We start from the raw sequence: 23,878 nt of genomic DNA on the forward strand, positions 1-23,878 counted from the left end.
TGTACAAATGAGTAAGCCTAAGAGAGAGTCACACTGTCTCTAGTCAAAATCTGCTGCCTCACAATATCATATTCTGAGTTTAGTCCCGCCAGGAACTCAAACACTCTGTTTGTCTCGATGTGCTTTCTATGGGTTTGAGCATCTTTGGGACTCTCCCACTCAAGAGTCTCTAAGTGATCAATCTCATGCCACATGGACTTCAAGGTAGAGAAGTAGACCGATACCGGTTTCTCTCCTTGTTTAAGGGTGTTCACTTCACATTTCAATTCATATGCTCTGGCAACATTAAGGGGTTGGGAGTAAGTTTCTTTCATAACATCCCATATCTCCTTAGTTGTCTTTGCCCACAAATAATTCCGGCTAATATGAGGCTGCATAGAATTACACAGCCATGTCTAGGCGACCAGGAACTAAGTTTTAAAGCAGTTGTGGTGGATGGAGGTCTGATACAGGTTCAGAACTGGAGCCCAATCTGCAATGAAGTCATAGTCCAAGATGGGTGTGTCCGGCTGAAGCTTGTAGGCCTTCCATTTCACCTCTGGCGAGACTCTGTTCTTGAGCACATCGTGCAAAGTCTGGGAGGCATCTTGGTGAAAGCTGATAAACGAAATCTGGGTGCCGTGGAGTTACAGGTAGCTGGTGTAAGGCATGAGAACCTGCCGAGATTCTTTAAAATCTGCTTGGATGAAGCCTGGTACAAGGTGTGGGTGGCTTCCGAAGTTGAACGGTCGTGGTGGGAAGGTGCTCCTAAGGTAGAAGATGATGAGCTGGCTGGGTGGTGGACACGTGGAGGGCAGAGGTTGGGAGATGGAAAGGTGGAGCAGATGAAAGTTATTTTTAGGGTTACTGAGCTGGTTAGGGAAAACAAAACGACAAGCAACCTAATTAAGGAAACTAATTCAAATGGGTTTGAACTAAACAAATTAATGGCGGGCTCTTCTTATGCTGATGTGGCGAAGAGGCAGGATGGGTTGGGGAGCCGAAAGGTTTGGTCCGAGCCGTTGAAGGTGGCGGGTGGGTCAGACGGGGCGAAGTTTGAGCCGGGACAGCATTGGAAGGGCTCACGTGACAACTTAAAAGGTCACGCGGGCGGGTCGGGTGGGTGTAACACCGAAAGGAGGCTCCACTTGAAGGACCCACATGATAACTTAAAATGTCACGTGGGTCGGGGTATGGGGACTCTTCTTGAGCCGCTGATAGACGATGTTAATGGTCTATCATCGTTCCAAGTCACGAGAAAGGGGGGGGGGGGGGGAATGCGCGCAGCGGCGAAAAATGGAGAAGTTGGATTTGCAGTGGGTTTCCCGACGAAGTCTGGAGGAGCTTAGCCCCATGTGACGCTCCTCAGAGAGGCCGAATCCAAAATACGCTAGGGAAAGAACTGAAGAGAGAGAAGAGAAGGATGAAGGCTGGGTGCAGTGCAGTGAAGGAGATGAAGAATCGGAGGACTTTTCTGTTGATGGTACTAGCGTGGGCAGTGTAAACGATGAAGGTAGTTGTGCTGGAGGTGACATGGATGGGGGGAATATTGCAAGCTTGTTTCAGGGTGAAGATTGCAATCGGTTTAACTCATTCCCAAGACTACAGAGTGTGCAAGGAATATCAGAAGGGGCAAACCGAGAGAACCGGAAGCAGAGCAGGAACACACCATCTAGGGGTGAACCAGGGGTAGAGTGGAAAGATCACCAGGATGACCAAAGGACATAAGTACTTCCCAACCAACTCAAGGAGATAGATGTTTACCAACCTTTGGAACAAGAGAGGGAGGCCGGGAGCAGCCCTTTTCTAGCCTGTCCATCAGTCCCAGGTAACCAAGTGATTTCGGTTTGTGCTACTAATGTGTCTTTTGTGTCTTTGGTTCCAGATTTTGTTTTTGTTCCATGTCCTGTAGCCCATGAATATGCAACCAAGCTAGTAGGCGGGCTCTCCGAGGAGGGGGAGAGGGGAAGGAAGGAAAGTGGGAAGGTGCAGGAAGGAAAGTATAGGAGTGAAAAAGTGTGGGAAATGTGAGGGGAAGAAGGAGATCAGAACAAAGAAGAGGAGATTGAGTGAAGTAGAGAGACTGAAGAGAGATGTAGAAGGAGACAAGAAGCTCGGGGTAAAAAGGAGATAGAAGGAAAGGGGGAAAGTAGTGGGTAGGTGGCAAGAGGTTTAAAAAAGAAGCGGAATGAAGATTCTTAGTTGGAATGTGAGGGGAATTGGGAGTGCAAGGAAGAGAGCGACAATAAAAGAGGTAATAAGGCGGTATGACCCAGACATTGTGCTGTTGCAAGAGTTTAAGAGAATGGAGTTTAATAACAAATGGGCAAGGAGTGTATGGAAAGCCAAGGGGATTAGTTGGGTGGCTACTCCCTCGTGGGGTGCTTCCGGGGGGATTGTAACAATGTGGAAGAGGGATGTGGTTGAAGGTTTGGAGGAGTTGATCGGAAAGTACTCGGTTTCCATGAAGTTTAAGCAGCGAGAGGATGATTATATGTGGGTGTTCACAAATGTATACGGACCGAATGACTACAGAGAGAGAAAGGAGTTGTGGGAGGAATTGGTTGATGTTAGAGGGTTGTGGGATGGGCCCTGGTGCATGGGCGGGGATTTCAATGTGATCAGATTCTCGGAGGAATCCAATAAGGTTGATCAGAGGGTGACAAAAACCATGAGGAAGTTTAACAGTTTTGTGGATGCCTTTGAGCTTAAAGAGATTCCCCTAGCCCATAAGACATTTACATGGTCAAATCTCCAATCTAGACCCATTTGCTCTAAGCTGGATAGATTCCTTTTCTTTTTGGATTGGGAAGAACATTGGGGAAGCTTGGCTTCTAGAGCTCTCCCAAGGGTGACCTCGGATCATTGGCCCATAGTGTTATGTAAGGAGGAAAGAAGGTGTGGAGGTCCTACCCCCTTTAGATTTGAAAATATGTGGTTACTTCATCCAGGGTTTTCTAACAAAGTGAGGGTGTGGTGGTATGAGTGTAACCCATTGGTGGAATGGGAAGGGATGACATTCCATAAGAAACTACAATTCTTGAAAGCAAAAATCAAGGAGTGGAATTTGGTGGAGTTTGGGAGAATAGAAGAAAGAAAGGGAGATCTGATGGATAAGATTGAAAGCCTTGACTCTAAAGGAGAAAGGGGAGAATTTGGAGAGGAAGACAATGAACTCAGGAGAGATTTGAGAAGACAGTTAGAGGACTGCCTGCACAAGGAGGAAATTAGCCGGGAGGCAAAAATCTCGGTGTAAATGGTTGCAAGAGGGAGACGGAAACACTAGGCATTTCCACTCTTTTGCAAATGGCAGGAGAAGGAAGAACTTTATCTCCAAATTGGTAGTAGATGGAGTTGAGTTAATACAACAAGAGGAGATAGTCGGGGCCTGTGTGGAGCACTTCAAATCTATTCTAAGAAGGCTTGTGAGTAGAAGGGTGTGGGTAGAAGGATTGGATTGGCCAGATGTAGGGGTGGAGAACAGGAGAAGGTTGGAAAGAAGCTTTAATTTAGAAGAGATCAAGGAGGCTGTGTTTTCTATGGATAGAACAAAAGCTCCAGGGCCGGATGGGTTCACAATGGCTTTTTATCAGGACTGTTGGGATATTTTGAAAGATGATCTTTTGCGGGTGTTTGAGGAGTTTTTCAGGAGAGGAATTGTCAATGTGTGAACTCTACATTTATAGCCTTAATTCCAAAAAAGAAAGATGCATCCCACTCGAAGGATTTTAGGCCAATTAGCTTGGTTAATAGCTTGTATAAGATCATTGCAAAAGTGTTGTCTTTGAGGCTGAAGGAGGTATTGCTAGATTTCATTGCGAGCTTTTGTGAGTGGAAGACAAATTACTGATTAGATTTTAATTGCTAATGAGAGTGTGGAGAACTTTAAGAGGGATAAGAAGAAGGGAGTGGTCTGTAAGTTGGACTTGGAAAAGACTTATGACTTGGTGGACTGGGATTTCTTGAGGAAAGTTTTGACTAAATTTGGGTTTGGGGCTAGATGGTGTAAGTGGATCATGGGTTGTGTCCGGAATTGTCATTATTCAGTGCTAGTGAATGGGACAGTGGTAGATTTCTTTCCAGCCAGTAGGGGTATAAGACAAGGAGACCCCCGTCTCCTTTCTTGTTCATTCTAATTGCGGAGGTATTGGGGAAACTGATTCACAGAGCAGATTCTAGGAGGCTCATTAGAGGCTGGAGAGTTGGGAGGGTGGAAACCCCCCTCACTCACTTACAGTTTGGTGATGACATGATTCTGTTTTGTGAAGGCGGTAATGTGAGCTTTATCAGGAACTTGAAGTCGGTGATACAACTGTTTGAGAAAATGTCCAACTTGAAGGTTAACCTTGGGAAAAGCTGTGTAGTGGGGGTGAATTTGGAGGAGGGAGAAATCAGGGAGAGTGCTGAAGTGCTGGGGTGTGAAGTCTCGGGGTGGCCTTTGAACTACTTAGGGTTGCCATTAGGTGATAATCCTATGAGAGAGAGCTTTTGGAACCCGGTGGTGGAAAGGTTTGAAAAAAGACTGGTATCTTGGAAAAAGAACTACCTCTCTCTTGGTGGGAGAATTACACTAATTAAGGCCACGCTTGCTAACTTACCCATCTTTTTCCTGTCGGTGTTTAAAATCCCAATGAAGGTTGCTAACAGATTGGAGAAGCTAATGAGAGATTTCCTGTGGGAGCCGGGAGAGGAGAAGAGGGATCATAGAGTTAGTTGGGAGATAGTGTGTAGGAGTAAGACTTGTGGTGGTTTGGGGCTTGAGAGTATTAGGAGAAGGAATATGACTCTTTTAGGAAAGTGGTTGTGGAGGTTCCCTATGGAGAAGGAGAAGCTATGGGCTAGAATAGTGGTAAGTATACATGGGTTGGAGCACAATGGATGGGACGTTGGAATCAGAGCTAGGATCACAAGCAATTCTCCTTGGAAAGCCATTCATGACCTGCTACCAGTTTTCTCCCCTAATATCAGGTATGATTTGAATTTCGGTAACTCCATAAAATTTTGGGAACAAACCCGGGTGAGGAGTGCCCCTCTAAAGGATCAGTTTCCTTCTTTGTATGCTCTTTCTGATTTGAAAAATGAGCCAATCTCGTCTTTCACCATCCCGTCCTCTTCCACTTTTGGGATTGGGTGGAACTTGGGTCTAAGAAGGGATTTGAGGGACTCAGACTTCGACAGTATTTCGAGCCTTATTGCACTTCTTGATAACGTTGTCTTAGACCCCACTAGGGCAGATTCTGGAATTTGGACACCTACCCCCAATGACATCTTTTCTTGTGCTTCTTTCTTCAAAGTCTTAAGTCAGTCCACCAGTCCTACTTTCTCCCCTTTCCCTGTTGATGAGGTTTGGTGCAGAGAAATACCTCCTAGGGTTGGTAGTTTTTGTTGGGAAGCCTATCTGGAAAGAATCAACATTGGTGATCTACTCCAAAAGAAGAGACCCAATACTTGCTTGTCACCTCATTGGTGTGTTCTTTGTAAAGCGGATGGGGAGATTGGTTTTCACCTATTGGTATCTTGCCATTTTGTGAGGTCAATTTGGGATTGGGCTTTCTCCCTATTTGGATGTAGCTGGAATCCTCCATCAGACCTGCAGGGCCTTTTTTCCCCTTCTTTTTTCAGGTGGCGGATAAAAAGGGGAAGGACTATGGGCTGTAGTATGTTGGACACTTTGGGAAGAAAGAAACTCCAGGATATTCTCAGAAGCTGAGAGAGGAGTAGCAGATTTGAGGTCTATCATACATATTAAGGCTGTATAGTGGCTGAAATCTTTGGAGCTATTCACAGATTACACTGTGGATGACATGTTGAGGAAGTGGGGTGAAATTGCAAATTGCACACAGACCAAGTCAGTAATGAGTGTGGCTTGGACCCCTCCACCTGGTGGATTCTTGAAATTAAATTGTGATGGGTGTAGTAGGGGAAATCCGGGACAATCGGGGATTGGGGATGTTTTTAGGGATGAGAATGGGGTCATTTCTGCCATGTTCTCAGGCCCAATTGGAGTGGGTGACTCCCTTAGAGCTGAGATCTTTGCAGTTATGGAAGGAATCCGGAAAGCTAAGGAGTTGAACATCAGGAAACTCATAATTGAACGGGATTCAGAGGTGGTGATAGGGTGGCTGATTAAAGATAACAATGGCTTATGGAAGTACAACAATGAGAGGAGGAAATTCAAGTGGCTGGTGCGGGAGATGGAAGTTAAGATATGTTGGGTTAAAAGATTGGCTAATTCCCTAGCTGACGGTTTAGCTAAACAAGGGGCAGAAAGGGATTCACTGTTTTGGGCTAAGCTGTAACTTTAGTGTTTTTTCCTTTTTTTTTTCCTTTTCTTGAGGTTCTTTGTTGCTCTTGGAAGATAAGTGTGTTTGTCTTCCCCTTGTAAATCTTCTATTGATGATTTAATGAAAGTGTTATTGATCAAAAAAAAAAAAAAGAAGATAGAAACAATAATTTCTTTCACCTGTGAGTGGCACCCTCTTCCCTGTTGTAGCCAGAAAAGTATTCTGTCTCTAGCCAATTGGGTTTGAATGTGAGGAATGCCAAGTTTCTGAAGGTGGTCCAAACTTTAGAGGCTAATCTGCCAAAAATAAGGAGATGACCTGTGGACTCTACTCTCCGATTAGCATGATATACACATGCTGAAACCAAAGGAATGCCAAGGTGTCAAATGCTGTCATCTGTAGGAATATCCCCTTTCAACAGTTTCCAAGCAAAAAGAAAAAGAGATTTTGGGGGGTATTCTTTTGTTCCAAACCAAGGAATGCCAGGGGTTAATAATATCTCTCTGATGGAGAGAATACCAAGCTGATTTACATGAGAAATTACCACTTAGATAGAGTTTCCATAACTGAATGTCCAAACCATCTTTCGGAAGGGATGAAAGAGAAGTCAAAATGTGTGGCAGTAGGTTGTTTTCAATTCAGTCCCACTGCCACACACCATTTCTGTCCTGGATATCATTTATTTTCAGCCTGGGATCAATTATGTTAGGGTGTAGAGCATATCTGAATAGAGGCTCATTGCCCCACCAATTTTCTATCCAGAAAGAAATATTGCCAGAACAAATATGCTAAGTGGTGCAATCAAAAAGATGATCAAGCATACCAATAGTAACTACCCAGGTTAAGGATCCCTTATAGTCTCCCTGCAAATGCCATCTAGAAAAGAAATTGGCTTTGAAGAATTCGGCCCAGCAGCTATCTTGATTCTGTGTTCTCCTTTACTTGCATCATTATATTTCTCCAATTTTTTTTATAATTCTCTTTTTTAGTTTTTCTGTTTTTTACCTTTCTGTATTTAACTATGCTTATGGTTGTAATTTTGTTCCATTTATTTCTACTTCAGGTTGGCATGGCTGCAAACTTGAGGGACTTTGTTTTAACTAATCATGAAGGGGTAGAGGTAAGGAATAGAGCTGTATTGGAGACACTATGATGCATTTCTTATATGCCCGTACTTTCTATGAGGAACACATTATGTGGAATGGAACCCTTAATTCACAATGCAGTTCCAATGCGATGTTATATGAATGAGAAAGCTAGCATGTTACTTTTCTGGTCACCCTTTATCTCAAGAGAGGTGGTATGTCTTAGGTTTGCGATCATAGATACTGTAATCCACTGATGTAGGACAAGTTAGCACTTCGGAGTCTTACAATTTTCAGATCTGATGGTGAGCTTGTAGGGTGAAGACAATTTGGGTGATTTATGATGAAGAACAGATATGGAGAAGTAAATAGACAGCTTACTATCCATCAGAGAATGAGCAGGATATTAGAAAGAAAGAGAAGAACTCTCAGGGGTGCAAATTGGAGAGAGAGAGAGAGAGAGAGAGAGAGAGAGAGGGATATTCTTAGGTAACCCATAGGGATACTTAAACAACTCTAATAACTCATTACTACTCTTACAAAAACTAAGAAAACCAAAAACAGCTCCAAGAGTAGCCAAGAAATAAAACCGAAATCCCATCATTGATGAACAACCTATCAACAGAACAGCTATATCTCTCTCAAAACATACAGATTTACATAGTACCAGTTTCATTGGTTAGATAATGATGCCAAAATTATGCAAAACAGAAAATCTCTGGTCCTTGAGAAATAGGCTAAAATAAAAGTGGCATTATCCAAACTTCCAAATTTTCAAAATAAAAAAAAAATATCTAATAAGACTTATTAAACTATTTTGACCCTTTAAGATAACTAACCTTAGCTCTATGGCATTAATAAACTAGAAAATGAATTTAGAAAGAGAAAACTCAAAAAAAAAAAAAAAGTAACTCCTTTGCCGATTCCATATCTCTTGAAGGAGTTAGTAGACAGTTTATGATGTGAGGTGAATACCCACTTTGATAAAGGAGAAGTTTTCATGTAAAAGGAGCCCATCAGGGCAGTGGGAGAGCAGTTGTGGGCTACCTCAATAGATCTGTACTTTTGTGTAAAGAGTCTTTACACTTGTACCTTACACTGTACATTTCTGATACTTGATAAAAATTTTACTAGTTACTGATTAAAAAAATGAATATCTCAATCACAAAAAAAATATGAAATTGGTATAGAAATTGGAAGAAAATTGATTTGTTCTCCATGGATTCTTTCCTACTTCATATCTGCATTATTTATACTCAACTCAACTGCACTACCCAGTCCCCCCAAAGGTTAAAGCATTGTCTTTGGTGGTTACTCTCCGTGGATGGTACCTTGGTTAGTGATCATTTTGGTTTTTTGCTAAGAAGACCAGTTATTGATCATTTGTTGAGTATAGGCTTTTGGATGGCCAGTTTATGTTTTGATTGTCATAAGATATTCCTCATTTTGCCCTAACTTTTCTTGAAGTATGTAGACAAAGATCCTTTTGAGTGCTTTCCCTTCTAATCTGATGAGGAATTTGAGGAGAAAGAAATAGAAGATTATTGAAGGAAAAAGAAAAAGTGGTTAAAGAAGCTTAATTCAAGAAACTATCTTTGGATTCCCCTCTCCTTCTCATAAAGTTGTTCTACCGGCAGACAAGAAATTGGATATGGGGCAATTTCTATTATGTTGGAAGGGTTATGATATTGGAACAACTTTGACTAACCAGACCCCCCTGGTGAATTTTGATGAATGCCAGCTGATTGGTTACCGCTTTTATGATATTGATTATTGGTTATCAGTTTTCTAGGTATCATGCCTTTGGGGTCAGAATCACTTTCTATTTTCATGAAGCCTCTTTAGCATTCTTCTGCTGTAGCTGTAATAATTGGTAAATTTGCTATCATTTTCAGTTTATTATATTACAAAATTAAGATGTTCCTTCCCAGGTGAAAGGATCTGAAGTTCTAACTCATGACCAATTGCCTGTTGCATATGCTTTGTGCCCCATCGAAACTGTAAGTATTGTTATAAGATTTTCCTGTCTAAACAATCTTAGTGAGCTAGAGCTTGTGATTCTATCCCGCTGATTTTCCATTTCTATTCATAAACCAGATTAATTATGTCTCTGCTCATGACAATGAGACCCTGTTTGACATAGTGAGCATGAAGGTACATTTCACTTAAAACGATTAAAGTTTTTTGTCTTAAACATAGTAGAAGTTGGAGTTTTTATATTCCCTTTTATGGAAGTCTTAACTCATAAGCTATTGTATTTGTATAGACCCCAGTGGAAATTTCTGTTGATGAGAGATGCAGGATAAATCATTTGGCAACAAGTATAGTAGCACTTTCACAGGTTCTTTCTATCTTTGTGGAATCTTTTGTTTCTAAAGATGATGATTATCTGGAAAAAAGCACCAAGATAGTGTGTGCTTTGATTTTCTTAAAACTGATGTAATTTTTTTTGTGTTCTTCAAGCAGCCCTATTAATCAAAATAAGCAATAAAAGAATTGAACAGTAATATTTAAAGAAGAATGAGAAGAAAAATTGTGCTAATAGAAACAATCGGTGCATTGCTTTATCAGCCATGCGCAGCATGATGCTATGTCCTATTGTTAGAGTCGGCTATTAAGGGGTAGTTTGGTCATTTTGTCTTACATTAAGTGTGTGGTGTAATATCTTTTATAGTTTACTTTAAGTGTTATGTCTCATACTTAATTAGGGGTGTAACTGTCTTTGTAACACTCATTAGAAACATATAAATACTACTTGGCCGACTAGAGAGGGTGATTTTTCTGTAGTTTGAACCAAGGTTTTTCTCTCCCATCTCTCCTCTTCTCTTCTCTCTCTCTCTCTCTCTCTCTCTCTCTCTGTTCTTTTTCTTTATCATTCTAGGACTGAAACCAGTGCATATCAGATCTGTAATACTTATCATTAAATAAAAAATCAAGTCTATGTTATTTCATGATTTATCCTTTTCCTATTTCCCTTTCTATAATCTTATTAATTTCCTATGATTAACACCTTGTCATATTTAATGAACACCATATGATCAATCTATGTACAACTAGTCCATGTTGCTAGAAGCCTAGAAGTGTCTAACCAAGTCTTGCTGATTGCTTTAGCATAGTGTTTTCTTAAGTCTACAAACTTACCATTTATTGTTAGGCAAATTGAAGTACAGAAATATCCCACTTTAATCATTACAAAAAACTGAAAGACTATTTTATATAACGCAATAGATCAAAGTGGAGTTGTTTCATGGTCTAGAATATCAAATGAAGAATATAGCAATAATGAGAAAGAAACAGAAATAGAAGGATCTAAGTTGGGTTTTATCTTGGGAAAAAGTTTATCTCGTCTCAACAAAGCCTTATCCTAAATATGTGGTTGGCTACTTGAATCCTGTTTTATCATTACACTGTCATGGGCCATGTCCATCATGGGAAAGTTCCCACAAAAATTATGGTATTAGCAAAATGATGATATTTCTGGACATATCATTGATATTTTGGAATATTGTAATAGCCTGAACCTTGCATAGAAGACCTACTACTGTAGAAATAAGGGTTTACTTAATGCAACTTGATGGTTCTAAAAGAGCCAGGAGAAGGCCAAAAGGGACATGGAATTATCTGGTTCTGAGGATTGGCATTTTAGTAGAGGCTATGGCCCTTGATAGGGTTAAATAATAAAACAGAACATGTAGGGAAGATTGATATGGTTGAATAGAGCTCTTTTTTTTGTTAGTAACAGATCAAGGAGATTTTATGATGTGGACGCGTATTGGGAGCAGCAGCAGCAATGATCCAGTGTTCTCATCCTATCCAATTCGGCAGCAACAGTCTTATCCATTCGGCAGATTAGATTAGACTATCTTGTTATTCTTATCTTATCTTATTAAGTTAGTAGATTAGATTATCTTATCTTATTAGATTAGGATTAAGAGAGACTTATCTTATCTTATCTTATCAGTCTTATCTTATCAAGATAGAGCTGGAGGTCTCCCTATTCAGCAAGGAGTCTCCCTAAGAGCAGGACTCTTGTAATCTCCTATTTAAGGAGCCACTATTATTGAATGAAGGCATCGAATATTCAGTCAAGAAGAGAGTAAGGAGAGTTGGTGATCTCTTGAACAAATCACCCCCTAGGCGCCAAGATAGGTACCTCAAGAAAAGGAAGGGACAAGGGAAAACAATAGGGTTTTCCTGTGGACCGACCCGTGACGAGATCCTATTCCCGGGCCCATAACAACTTGGTATCAGAGCAAGGCGTCATGGGTGATCTGGAGCAGCTGTCGTCCAGGGTCCACAAACTCGAGCACCGGCTCGTGGAGACCAGCTCGGAAGTACGGGAAATGAAGGACGAAGTCAGGGAGCTACGACTCTGATGGAGTTATTCCTTTCTAGCAAGGAGAGGAACACAGAAGGGGCGGCAGCCACTAGCATCCGCCGACCGGATCTGTCGGAGTCTTCCGGCGAGCAGCAAATCGTCAACCAGGGGGCCACGGTCATTCCCAAGTACAGCAGGTTGGAATTTCCGTCGTACAACGACAACGGAGATCCCTTGGGTTGGTTGTATCGGTGCGAGCAGTTTTTTCGCAATCAACGGACAGACGACCGAGACAATGTAAGCCTAGCCGCCTTTCACCTAACGGAGGAAGCACAACTCTGGTTCTATCGATTGGAACAGGAAGAACCCGGGCTCAGTTGGACCCAGTTCAAATCCTACTGCCTTCTTAGGTTTGGGCCCCCACTGACAAGCAACCCCTTAGGTGAACTGATCAACCTCAAACAGACGGAAACAGTGGCTGAATACCAGCGCCAATTCCAAACCCTCCTTGCCAGAGCAGTTTCGGTACGACCGGACCAGCAGGTAGACATGTTCACCGCAAGGTTAGCAGAACCCTTGAGGGTGGATGTGGAGATGCAACACCCCCCCAACCTAGTCACAGCCATGAATATAGCTCGCACCTTCGAACGCAAGCTACAACTCAGCCGCGGAACTTTCAGTATGGGGCGGCCTCCATCAGCATGGGCATCTCCGAAACCACTCGGAATGGCTCCATATTCAGCAGCCAGCCAAGAACGGAAGCCACAGATGAGCAACAATTCCAGATCAGCATCCAGTGTGGGGAGCAGCGTCGTTGACCCCCTATTAAGCACTTGTCTAGGGCTGAGATGGCGGAACGCAGGGTGAGGGGACAATGTTTTAATTGTGATGAACTCTACTCAGCAGGGCACAAGTGCAAGAGACTTTTTTGCCTCCTGGTGGAACAAAAGGAAGATGAGGATGAACCCTCTTCATTGGAACCCGATCCAGGAGGGCAAAGTCATTCCACCTATCCGGGATTCCTTTGACTGTGTTTCAAGACACCCATCCTGAATTCGAGCTTGAGGACAAGCTCGTAGTTCAGGAGGGGAGTAATGATGTGGACGCGTATTGGGAGCAGCAGCAGCAATGATCCGGTGTTCTCATCCTATCCAATTCGGCAACAACAGTCTTATCCATTCGGCATATTAGATTAGACTATCTTGTTATTCTTATCTTATCTTATTAAGTTAGTAGATTAGATTATCTTATCTTATTAGATTAGGATTAAGAGAGACTTATCTTATCTTATCTTATCAGTCTTATCTTATCAAGATAGAGCTGGAGGTCTCCCTATTCAGCAAGGAGTCTCCCTAAGAGCAGGACTCTTGTAATCTCCTATTTAAGGAGCCACTATTATTGAATGAAGGCATCGAATATTCAGTCAAGAAGAGAGTAAGGAGAGTTGGTGATCTCTTGAACAAATCACCCCCTAGGCGCCAAGATAGGTACCTCAAGAAAAGGAAGGGACAAGGGAAAACAAGAGGGTTTTCCCGTGGACCGACCCGTGACGAGATCCTATTCCCGGGTCCATAACATTTTATTGTTGGAAAAGGAGCAAAGAGCAATACAAGAAATCATAAAACTTGCTGACTGATACAATTTGCTAAAACCTAATAGATAGATATCCCAGAAACAAATTATCACCTTATCACATTCGCCTATAATCTAGGGCCATAGTGGAGGCCCCTGATATAGGGAGCTTCCCTATCAACAAGGTTCAAAGATATGATATGCGCCATATCAGGCGTAATTGTATTAATAGGCCACTGAAATGCTTAATATTAAGAGTTATAAGATTTGATGTTTTCAAACGTTAAATACATGTTTTATAATACCCCTGTAAAAATCTGAAACAAAAAATAATAGATAAAAATAGTATAATGGTCACCAAAAACGCACAATATACCTATTTGTGCATATTGATACTTCGAACTTTTCCTATCAAATTTTTCCTAGATAAAAGTAGGCAGAGCTTTGAAGCCATCTAAACAAGAAAAATCAAATCTGTGGAAGGAAAAACTCATAAAAAATTCAATTATAGAAAGACCCCCATTTAGTGAGAAAACTGCAATGACAAGAGTGCCCCTGTCCCAATAATATGGATATGATAAAATCCACTCTAAGTTGACTGAAAGCTTTAGTAAACAGATCTGCAAGTTGATTTTCTGATTTGGTGTGAGTGGTGATATCTTTACTATGGACCTTACAAACAAAATGGTAATCAACCTCGATGTTTTTTCCTCTCTCATGAAACACAGGATTTATAGGTGTGTGGTAGCTTGATTATCGCAGAGAATGAAAGTGGAAAAAACCTTTTTTTCTTGAAAAAGATTCTTCAGACACATTAAATCCCATGTCTTATGATTCATAGCTTGATATTCTGTTTCAGCACTTGATTTAGCACCCATGCTCTGTTTTTTACTTTTCTAGGTCACAAGATTCTCATCATCATCATCATCATCAAAGCCTTATCCTGACCATATGGGGTCAGCTATGTAAACCCTGCTTCACCATTCTGTTCTGTTTAATGCCATATAGTGGATTTGCAGCTAGAGTGTGAATTTTCCCAGTCTTCATTAGTAAAATCAGATATATGTTCCTCAGGAAAAAGAGAGTGGTGCCGCTCCGGTGCTTGATGGAAATTTGGACAATTCTTTAACTCAAGAAAAGGAAATGATTGTTGGAGATGGTGGGGATGTATTCAAGAAGCAGTAAGAAGATTCAGAGCTGAAAACCGGAGGGAGTCTGGAAGAAGCAGTGAAAACATTTAATACAGTTTGAAGGTTCAGAGCTCAAAAGGCAGGGGTTGGATGTATAATTCAGTATAGGGATGGGAACATATGTTGGACTTTTAGTGGCCCGAATGGTTCTGCTAACTCTACAAAGGCAGAAATAGTAGCAGCCTTCACGGGTCTTTATTGTCCCAAAATGCTTGGAATTTACTCCCTAGTTATTGAAGGTAATTCAACCAATACAATAAGATGGCTAATAGAAAAAGACAATGGACCTTGGAATTTGGCTCATCTTTTGGCAGAAGCTAGAGATATTTTGAACTCAATGCAGGCTAAATTGAACTGGATTCCTAGGGAACTGAACACTGTAGCAGATGGATTAGCTAAATCTGGTGCTCATAGAGATTGCTTATTTAGTGATAGTGCTCTTCCTTTGTAATCCTTTCTTTTTTTTCTCTCTGGTGTACGAAGGAGGCTAGAAGAACATTCTCATAAAGCTGATAAGAGTTTTTGAGTGGGAGTCCTGGTGGGATTGGGTATTAGGTGTGCCATTCCTGCGGGTGTTGATTTTGGTTTGTAGGGTCTGGGTTTTGCATTAGTGTTGCAGATTGGTTCTTGTTTTTGCTGGTTTGCAAGTATTATTCAGTTGTTGAGCTGGTTTTCTTTTTGGAGCTTGGGGTTTTTTTGCTTGGTTTTCTGGGTTTGTCTCCTCGGGTGATTGCTTATCACCACCTTCTTTGTAATTGTTTTTTGTTTTAATAAAATTTCTTTTATTTATCTTCAAAAAAAGATTTTATTGTCATAATCTAAGCAAGATATTCTTTTTAAGGCAGAATGTTTAGTTGTCTAATGCCTTTTTCATACATAAAACTCATTCTGCCAGATCAGGAGCTCTGCCACTGAATGGTGGTATCAAGGAGTACTTTCATTGGGTTTTGTACCTTCCAGACTATAATGCTGTATTTACTGGTAACTATGGGCTTGTAGAGTCTTGCAATCAAGGTTCCCAGATTGTGAGTGATAGTTTGGATAGAGGCCCTTGGAGACTCTCACCATATCAGAGAGGTGAAATCTTTGATAGCCAAAGTGAAACTACTAACTCCACTTGGTTCTTAGATAAGCTAGTTTGATTTCAGACATCTTGGCAAGAGAGTGATATTAAGGAGTGGCTTTTTATTTACTTATTTAGTTTTCTTGGCATGGTTTTGTTATAGTCTTAGGGGTTATGTGCTATATTTCATAGAAACTCAACTGAGGGTCTTGGGTAGCCATGAATTCATTATTTTCACATGGTATTCCCTCATACTTCTAGCCACCTCTACATTAACTTATAGTATGTATTTTTTATTTGTTTCTTTAGTTAAAGATATTATATAACATCTGAGTTCTTTTTCTTCACTGTTAGGGATGTCTAGATACCAATTACACATTATCTTCTGTCATTTGTTTACCTTTTTTGCCCCATCTATTGTATTTATGTTCTACCATTAACTAAGGTTTCCTTTTCCAGGGAATACCTTTTTTCCATTCTGGTGATGAGCTATTACGCTCTAAATCACTTGATCGTGACTCATATAACTCAGGCGATTGGTTCAACAGGTTTGTTATTCTAAAATGCCCGCCACATTAGTATGAGGCTCATTATATGTGTTTCTTGGATGGTCAGGGTACTGTTACTATTGACTTGATTAAAATAAAACTCCCATTCTCTTTGGTAATACTGCAGCCACATTTTGATCATGGACTTGCAGATTGTCATAGTAGTCATTTTCTAGTCCTACCATCATTGGATGAGATGACCTTATTCCTACTGCTAACATATACTAAAGTCTTAGTCTTCATCCTTTCCAGGCTAGACTTTAGCTATAACACGAACAATTGGGGTGTCGGTCTTCCTCCCAAGGAAAAAAATGAAAAGAACTGGCCATTGTAAGTGTTTATTAATATTCATTTAGTTCCTCTCTATTTTTCATCAGTTTCTGATGTTTTAATGTTAATTGATGGTTCATCACTTTGGGCTGATCAATTTCTCAGGGCAAATGATGTGACAAAAAAAATTCTTGCTGACTGCTTTCCACTCATAATGTTTCACTTATTTCTAGCATGGGGCATTATCTTATATTTATACTAAAGGTTCCTAGATGCTGATCTGCTTCTGTTTTCAGGATTAAACCACGGTTGGCAGATCCATCCTTCAAGCCTCAGAAAAGACACATCCTTGCTGCTGTAGAAAATTTCTCAAACATGTTAAGGATTAGGTATTCTTCACCACTTTTCCGTTTAAGGACAGCAAATTCCATCCAGGTGAGGCATTATTAATGGAACACTTTTATGTCAACTTATGTCTATTTCTTATACTTAAATTTCCAATTTATCAGAATTGGTTAGGTTATAAAATATCTTTTGGGACATTGGAGTATCTATTTTTTTTCAACCAAGCTTCCTCAAATTAGCTATGCATTTGTTTGCATTTTAGCCTCTCTACTTGCTAAGTGGTGATCCACAATATTGCAAATGGTTGGGAGTGCTTCAAATTCAATTCAATTATAGGTCTGCTAGGCCCAGCCAGACAAATTGTGTTTTAATAATAAGATCCACATCCATACACATGTATAATGGATAAACATGATCTGACATGTTCAACGTATTTGATAATTATGTATCTATATATACATATACAGAAGGATGGTTTTAAATTTATACTCAAACCACATTATATTGGCCAGGAACAAATTTGATCAACTACAAGATGTCAGACCAGAAATCCCCTATTTATATCAAACTTCGTAAAGCTTCACTAATTTGATCAAAATTTTTGCATTTCATCACACCTGATGATCTTAGAATCCCCCCCAAGATCAAACAGACACTGTTTGTGTTGAGCATTGTAACAATTTGCCTTTTGCCTTTCAATCAAAATGTTTGCATTTCCCGGTCCATACACAGACTGGTACAAATTAGGCTTTTCTCCCAAGATCTAATGGCTAGATGTGATATTCTTTTCCTGTTCAGAGAAGAGTACGTTTCCATAATACTGGTCCATCATCAGTCCCTGGGGTCATTGTGATGAGCATTGAAGATGGATATGAAGGGATGCCAGGGTTAGCTCAACTAGATCCCATGTGGGTTAATATAAACTTAGTATCACATTCTCCTTACGTCAGTTCTGCAACCTGCAAACTCTTAATGGATAATATATTTTATATTGCTTTTCTTTTCCCAACAGCTACTCTTGTATCGTCATCATCTTTAATGTATGCCCAACAGAAGTCTCATTTGGGTGCCCTGCACTGCAGAAAAGAACTCTTAAACTGCATCCCGTACAGGTAACAGTGTTTCTCTATTAGGAAGATATTGTCTGTTTCATTGAAGTGCTTTTTCATCCTTTAATCGGAAGCATGTCTGGAATTATAAAACAAAGGATAAAATAAATGGAAAGGTGCTGTCCTTTGAGAAATTAATGTTTTCTCTCTTTGGTCCTGGTGCAGTTGACGTCCACTGACCAGATAGTCAAAAACTCAAAGTACGAAACCTCCTCCGGGAGCTTCATTGTGCCACCAAGGACAACATCAGTCTTTGTGGAAAGTCGTGACATTTGATTGATTTGGTGATAGAATTCAGTTTATCAAGAATCAGAACCAGAACCTAAAGAACAGTATTAGATCCCAAGGGTCAAGCAGCTAGCTAAACATTAAAAATGGCAAGTTCATTCCTCACCTTGAAAATGGATCTTGACCTTGAAGCTGTTTCTCATCAGGTACAGTTTCTAGTCTTATGCACTGATGTTAGTTATATACTTTATGGATTTATTCCAGAACAGTATGACAATTAGATTATTTTCAATGCTGATGTGGAACAGAGGAAAGTTGAAATAGTCTTATCTGAGGTTGGAGTGAGAGAAGGAAGAAGCTAAAATAATGTACATATTGCTCAAGAGGAATAAGCTGCTGAACCAGTTCACGCATCTTGCTAGAATAAAGCTAATTGTAAAGACTCCTGGTGAGCGGAGCACAAGAAATACATCATTATCTAGAGTGCTTCCACTGTATTAATTAAGGTACCAAAGTAGAAATTCTTTATTTTGTGTTTTATTTGGAACAAAATCGCACTAAAATGTCTAAAACTAATGGAATAAAGGAAAACCACTCTTAGTCTCTTACTGATTGGATGTCAAACGTAAAAATGCTAAATTCAATTTTGTGCTTTTTTTTAGATTTTTTTCATTGTTGTGAAACGTCCTCTTGACACCAGGTTAAACTCTTTTTGTCAATATCTTTCATTGCTAAATTGGACGGTTCAGACCCTTGGATCCAGGGCAAATGTGCAAAACGCTGGAGATGGAATTTCTCCAATCAAGGCTACAACATGCATCCTTGGGTACTATAATTTGCCATTTGTTGCTTTTCAGGGATCAAGTACACCCTTGGATGAATCTATGTAAGGAGTGCCCACCCTGCTGGTAGCAAATCTGTTAAATGTTGTCACAAGACTTGGACTGGACTAAATGGTTGAACTGTCAAAACTAGGGACCGGTTGTTATTCTGGTTTTTTGAGAAATGTTTTTCAAATTTCTGAAACCCTAGATAACCCGTTATTAAGCCTATGAAAACTATCTGGGTTTTAAGATTTTAACTCAAGACCTCTCCTCAAATGTATTTACCAAAAAAGACCTTTCCCCTATTTAAGTATATATATGGCAGTTTTGAAAAACAAAACCATTCACATGGCAGAAACTTTATATATGGCAGTTTTGAAAAAACAAAACCATTCACAATGGAAGAGTGGCCATAGGCCCTTGTTTGGAAAATGCAGTGGCCATGTGATAAGCCACATGTTGGTGGAAAATTGGTTATGCTATATTTTCACACAACTAAAATGGAAAGCTATTTAGCTTGGTTTAGGCTAGGTGATCAAGTGATGAGATCTTTAGTTAGTGAGACACTTGTTTCAATCCGGATGGGATTGAATTGGTTTGTTGAGTGTCTTGTTCCCAAGGTTCAGTTTGGAAAGAGTACAAATGCAAATATGTACAGTACAAATAAATACAATTTAGGCTAGGTGATCAAGTGATGAGATCTTTAGTTAGTGAGACACTTGTTTCAATCCGGATGGGATTGAATTGGTTTGTTGAGTGTCTTGTTCCCAAGGTTCAGTTTGGAAAGAGTACAAATGCAAATATGTACAGTACAAATAAATACAAATTCCAAGGTTTTGCACTCTATATGTTTGTATTTGTACTCCTTCCAAATTGAGCCCAATGTGCAAATCAGTTATGTTCTTCACCTTATAAACAACGAAATAGATATTGCGTTAAGCCATTATATAATAAATGGCATCTCATATACGAGATAACAAGAAGGGCAGTAACCTCCCAATGTTTTCAGCCCAATTCGGATTGGGTAGCTCTATTGCGTACTGCTCTAATAGGCTCTGTCTCGGATACTTTGTTTCTTGCAGGTTAGATTGCCCCAGCCACAGCCGTCCATCACAGGGAGCATCCAAATCTGATCGTGTCTTCACCCATGACCCAGTAGCCTTTCGGTTTTACAATTGGTAAATAAACAAACTTTCATAATTCGAGTGGACAGTCTGTTTTGCGGCTCTTTGCTAAGAGGCCCAAGACAACTCTTCCTATTAGACCTGGCAAAAAGTTGATTCAACCCGCGAACCCAACCCAACCCAACCCGAAAAAACAGGGTTAGGGTCTCATTTAGCTACCTGAATGTGAGAATGACCCAATCTAACCCAACCCGGAAAAAACTGGGTTGGGTAAAGGGTCAACCCGTTGATCCGATTGTCAAATCTAATTGGGACTATTTATGCATTGTTAGAAGTTTCCACTCTTTAATTTTTTCTATTTAGTCTTTACTCTTTATTGTTTATTTCTTAAAATGTTAAATGTTTAAGTTTTTTTTTATTTTATATTTGGAATTTTAAGGTTAATTCCTTTAAATTCAACCCTAACCCGAATATTTAGGGTTAGGGTCTAGCATTTGATAACCCAATCCAAAATTCAACCCAACCCGAAATCAACCCAAAGTGTCTTGACCCAACCCAAACCTAAGCCCGACCCACCCAACCCAATTGAGTAGACTTAGTAGTGATATGGTGAAAAGGCTACGTTCAACAGTTCAATACCCAACCTTTTTATTCGAGTTTTTAGCTATGGCAGGGTTCAACTTTACATACTTTATGTATCACGACCCACTCCAACCTAAGAGATTACTGACAAATTTAATCTAATTATTTGGATAGTGAAAAAAAATAAAAAACAATCCTTACAACTCAAATTGCAATGATCATGTGGCCAATTAAGCCTTTCTGATTTTATATTATCAAACCTTTTAGGGAGATGGCAATTATAAAATAAAATGGTAATCAAATGTTAGACTAAAACTCTGTAATTTGTCCACTATCACGATACGTATCGATCGATACGGGCCGATACTTTAAACATTGGCTTAAGTCTTTTCCACCCCCTAAACTGGTCAGAACCCCGATACACCCCCTGTAGGCATGTATCAAGAAGCCACTGGCACGATACGTATCAGCTGATACGTATCAATACTTTGAACCTTGTACAATACCAAAAAAAAGGGAGAATGACGGAGCTCAGGGTCAGAATTTTTAGGCCCAAAGTACAGTTGGGGTTGGTGCCAGCTCGGAATTGATGCCAATTCATGGGTGCGCATTGATGCATAGAGTGGGGGCTTTTGATATTTTGAATGTTTATAACTCTGAAATGGAATTCAGAATTCAGAAATCTGCATCGGGCCTGTCCCTACTTTTCTGAAAAAAAAAAAATATATATATATATATATATATATATATATATATATATTTATTTATTAGAAGATCAAAAGGAACATTACAAATGTATTATCTCACAGTTGGGGTTGGATGCCCATGCTTGGCTGAAGGCACATGTGGATCTCTTGTGGGCATACGAGGCCACGCCGTTTCCTTGTTACAATTTCATTATAGAATAGTGAATCGGCCCATTTAAACACGTGTCAGCATCACCCCATCAGAAGCCATGCCACACTTACGGGCGTGTAGTCCACGCTCAACAATAATATAAATTAAAGAAACCCTATGAATTTAGATGTAGATATAGTCTCTCTCTTTCAATGGCCTTCATCTTGGAGTTAGAAGCTCCACGCTGCCTGTTCACCCAATATTCTTCCCTCTCTATGGTTTGAGAGAGTATCAGAGTACCACCTAATTAAAATATTTTCAGAAGTAGAAAACGTTGACACAAGCTAATTAATTAAAAATCAAACTTTACTAAATTAAGAACCTCAATCTAAGGCTTGGATCTCCATTCTACTGTTTAATTGAAATTATATATATTAAAGTATGTAAGTAAAAACATGATAACATTAAATAGTTTCAATTTGTATTCTGTTTCAATCAAGGAGTTGTATGAGGCTCCAAGCCCTTACTATTTAATTATTAACTGTCACAATGACAGGAGCTCCATTTGATTCCGTTCACACAGAGAGAGAGAGATGTTTACCCTCCAGCCTCTATTATTACTAATACTAACATGTAAACCTCCTAGCATCCATGTATGCATGAAAGAGAAAGGAAGTAAAACACCTAGAAATGGAGAATCCAGCATTCCAGACTCCTCAAGCCCAATTTGGTGACTCTGGTTTATTTCATGATTTCATTGACGATGACAACTTTGAGCAATTTATCAGTCTCATTAGAGGAGAAAATGCAGATCCCATCACTGCTTTCAACTCTAATTATGATGCAGAGCTCGTTTTCGATCATGGGTTATTGGTTGAAAGTCAATCGTGTCCCACCACCTTGGGAGATACGTTTGCTTTCAACTCCACGTGTAATTCAGAGCCCAACTCCATTTTCATGCCATTACCACCCTTCAGTGGAGATGTGGAGGGAAGGGATGATGAAAATGATGGTGATGGTGACGATGATTCTACTGCAGCAACGACTACAACTAAATCGGAAAACAAGACAAAAGGCGACCGTTCGAGAACGCTGGTTTCTGAGGGGAGGAGGAGAAGTCGAATGAAGGAGAAGCTCTACGCATTGCGTTCCTTGGTTCCTAACATCACTAAGGTCTACCTCTCTCTCTCCCTCTAATACATCTAATGAATAGTTTTCAACCTGCTGGGTTTCTGGGATTAATAATGCAGATGGACAAGGCATCCATTGTAGGAGATGCAGTGTTGTATGTGCAAGAGCTGCAAACGCAAGCTAATAAGCTACGAGCAGAAATAGCAGAGCTTGAGTCATCCTTCAAAGGAGAAGAAAGATATCAGAGTTTGATCGTCGACAGCCCAACGAAGACAAAGCAAGCGTTTGCACAGAAGAAGCATCATCCAGTTTGTAGGCAGATACTCAAGGTTTTGTTCACAATTGATTAGAATATAATATATTAATAATTCTTATCTGTATTTAATTAATTATATAATACAACAGGCTAGCTGCAGATAATGAAATGGTTTCTTTTACAGATGGATATATTTCAAGTAGAGGAAAGAGGGTTTTACGTGAGGGTAGAATGCAACAAGGGAGAAGGGGTGACTGTGGCTCTTTACAAAGCACTTGAGTCCCTAACGGGATTCCACCTTCAGAGCTCCAACTGTGCCACGGTTTCTGATCAGAGATTCGTCCTCACATTTACTATCAACATAGTATGATATGATCGATCACTTAATTGACGTACAATAGATCTCGATGAATTTAATATAATCTTGTTCCTGTTTAGTTCATCGTGTATATATATATAACTGTGCTAATAAAATAAAACAGGTTGGAGAATGTGGGGAAGAGATGATAAACTTGTCGTCACTGAAGATATGGGTGGCTGGAGCTTTTCTCAACCAGGGATTCGAATACAACAACTACGTCTTGTCTCCTTGATCACTTACTCTTTCTTCCCTCAACATGGATTAATTTCTACAAAATAGTGTATCAGTACTTCTCTCTATAGAAGTTGCTATATAGTCTATAAACTGTACTATGACTTAACCAATAAGGGGATAGAAATGGGCTTACCTGCAATCATCAAGCTCCACAAGTTTTTAGTTTAAGCACTGAAAAGAAATGAATTGGCCTTTCGAATAAAGCATGATATTAATCTAGTATAAGTATGATATTAAATAGTTGTATATTATTGTTACTTGATATGGAAGGAATTGTTTGGAGCATTCAATGTGATTGGATGCTGCCCACTAATTTATGGATTTCTTATATCAAAATCCAAAAATGCTACAAGTGTTTGGAGTAGGTCAACCAAAATATATTTAATTTAAAACGCATGACAAATGAGTGACCAACTGAAGTACTGTGGGTTTACACCCAACAAGAAAAAAAGAAAACTGAACTACTGTAATATTGTGCAGTTTAAAGTGGCAGTGGGATTTTTGTGTAATAATATCAAGATTTTGAAAATCGACCTAG

The 23,878-nt window shown here is 39.8% G+C and overlaps 2 protein-coding genes across 4 annotated transcripts in view; both read left to right on the forward strand.

Annotated features, from left to right (window-relative positions):
• Positions 1–18,067, forward strand: part of LDA (limit dextrinase) — a 98,466-nt gene extending 80,399 nt beyond the window's left edge. The window contains exons 19-28 of one of the 3 annotated variants that reach the window (XM_010268956.3): positions 7,327–7,383; positions 9,280–9,348; positions 9,446–9,502; positions 9,615–9,689; positions 15,951–16,039; positions 16,292–16,369; positions 16,606–16,744; positions 17,453–17,562; positions 17,667–17,766; positions 17,929–18,067. In XM_010268956.3, coding sequence (XP_010267258.1) covers positions 7,327–7,383; positions 9,280–9,348; positions 9,446–9,502; positions 9,615–9,689; positions 15,951–16,039; positions 16,292–16,369; positions 16,606–16,744; positions 17,453–17,562; positions 17,667–17,766; positions 17,929–18,039 — 885 coding nt within the window. In that variant the 3' untranslated portion in view covers positions 18,040–18,067. Of the gene's footprint in view, positions 1–7,326; positions 7,384–9,279; positions 9,349–9,445; positions 9,503–9,614; positions 9,690–15,950; positions 16,040–16,291; positions 16,370–16,605; positions 16,745–17,452; positions 17,563–17,666; positions 17,767–17,928 lie in introns of those variants that run through there. The other 2 variants (XR_016077970.1, XR_016077971.1) reach the window with 2 other exon arrangements.
• Positions 18,068–20,354: 2,287 nt separating this feature from the next.
• LOC104604558 (transcription factor FER-LIKE IRON DEFICIENCY-INDUCED TRANSCRIPTION FACTOR-like) lies at positions 20,355–23,526 on the forward strand. Its single transcript, XM_019198955.2, has 4 exons — positions 20,355–22,531; positions 22,609–22,818; positions 22,930–23,109; positions 23,228–23,526. Exons 1-4 carry the CDS (start codon positions 22,049–22,051, stop codon positions 23,336–23,338), a joined length of 984 nt encoding a protein of 327 aa, XP_019054500.2. The 5' UTR covers positions 20,355–22,048; the 3' UTR covers positions 23,339–23,526.
• The last annotated feature ends 352 nt before the right edge of the window (positions 23,527–23,878 follow it).

This window comes from Nelumbo nucifera, chromosome 6 (genome assembly GCF_055504915.1).
Source record: "Nelumbo nucifera cultivar China Antique chromosome 6, China Antique-T2T, whole genome shotgun sequence".
NCBI lineage: Eukaryota > Viridiplantae > Streptophyta > Magnoliopsida > Proteales > Nelumbonaceae > Nelumbo > Nelumbo nucifera.

Excerpts from the sequence above, each read along its gene's own strand:
- LOC104604558 (XM_019198955.2), top strand. The coding sequence starts at position 22,049 with ATGGAGAATCCAGCATTCCAGACTCCTCAAGCCCAATTTGGTGACTCT. Across the intron at positions 22,532-22,608 it reads TGGTTCCTAACATCACTAAG|ATGGACAAGGCATCCATTGT; the intron begins GTCTACCTCTCT and ends TTAATAATGCAG. Across the intron at positions 23,110-23,227 it reads TCACATTTACTATCAACATA|GTTGGAGAATGTGGGGAAGA; the intron begins GTATGATATGAT and ends AAAATAAAACAG.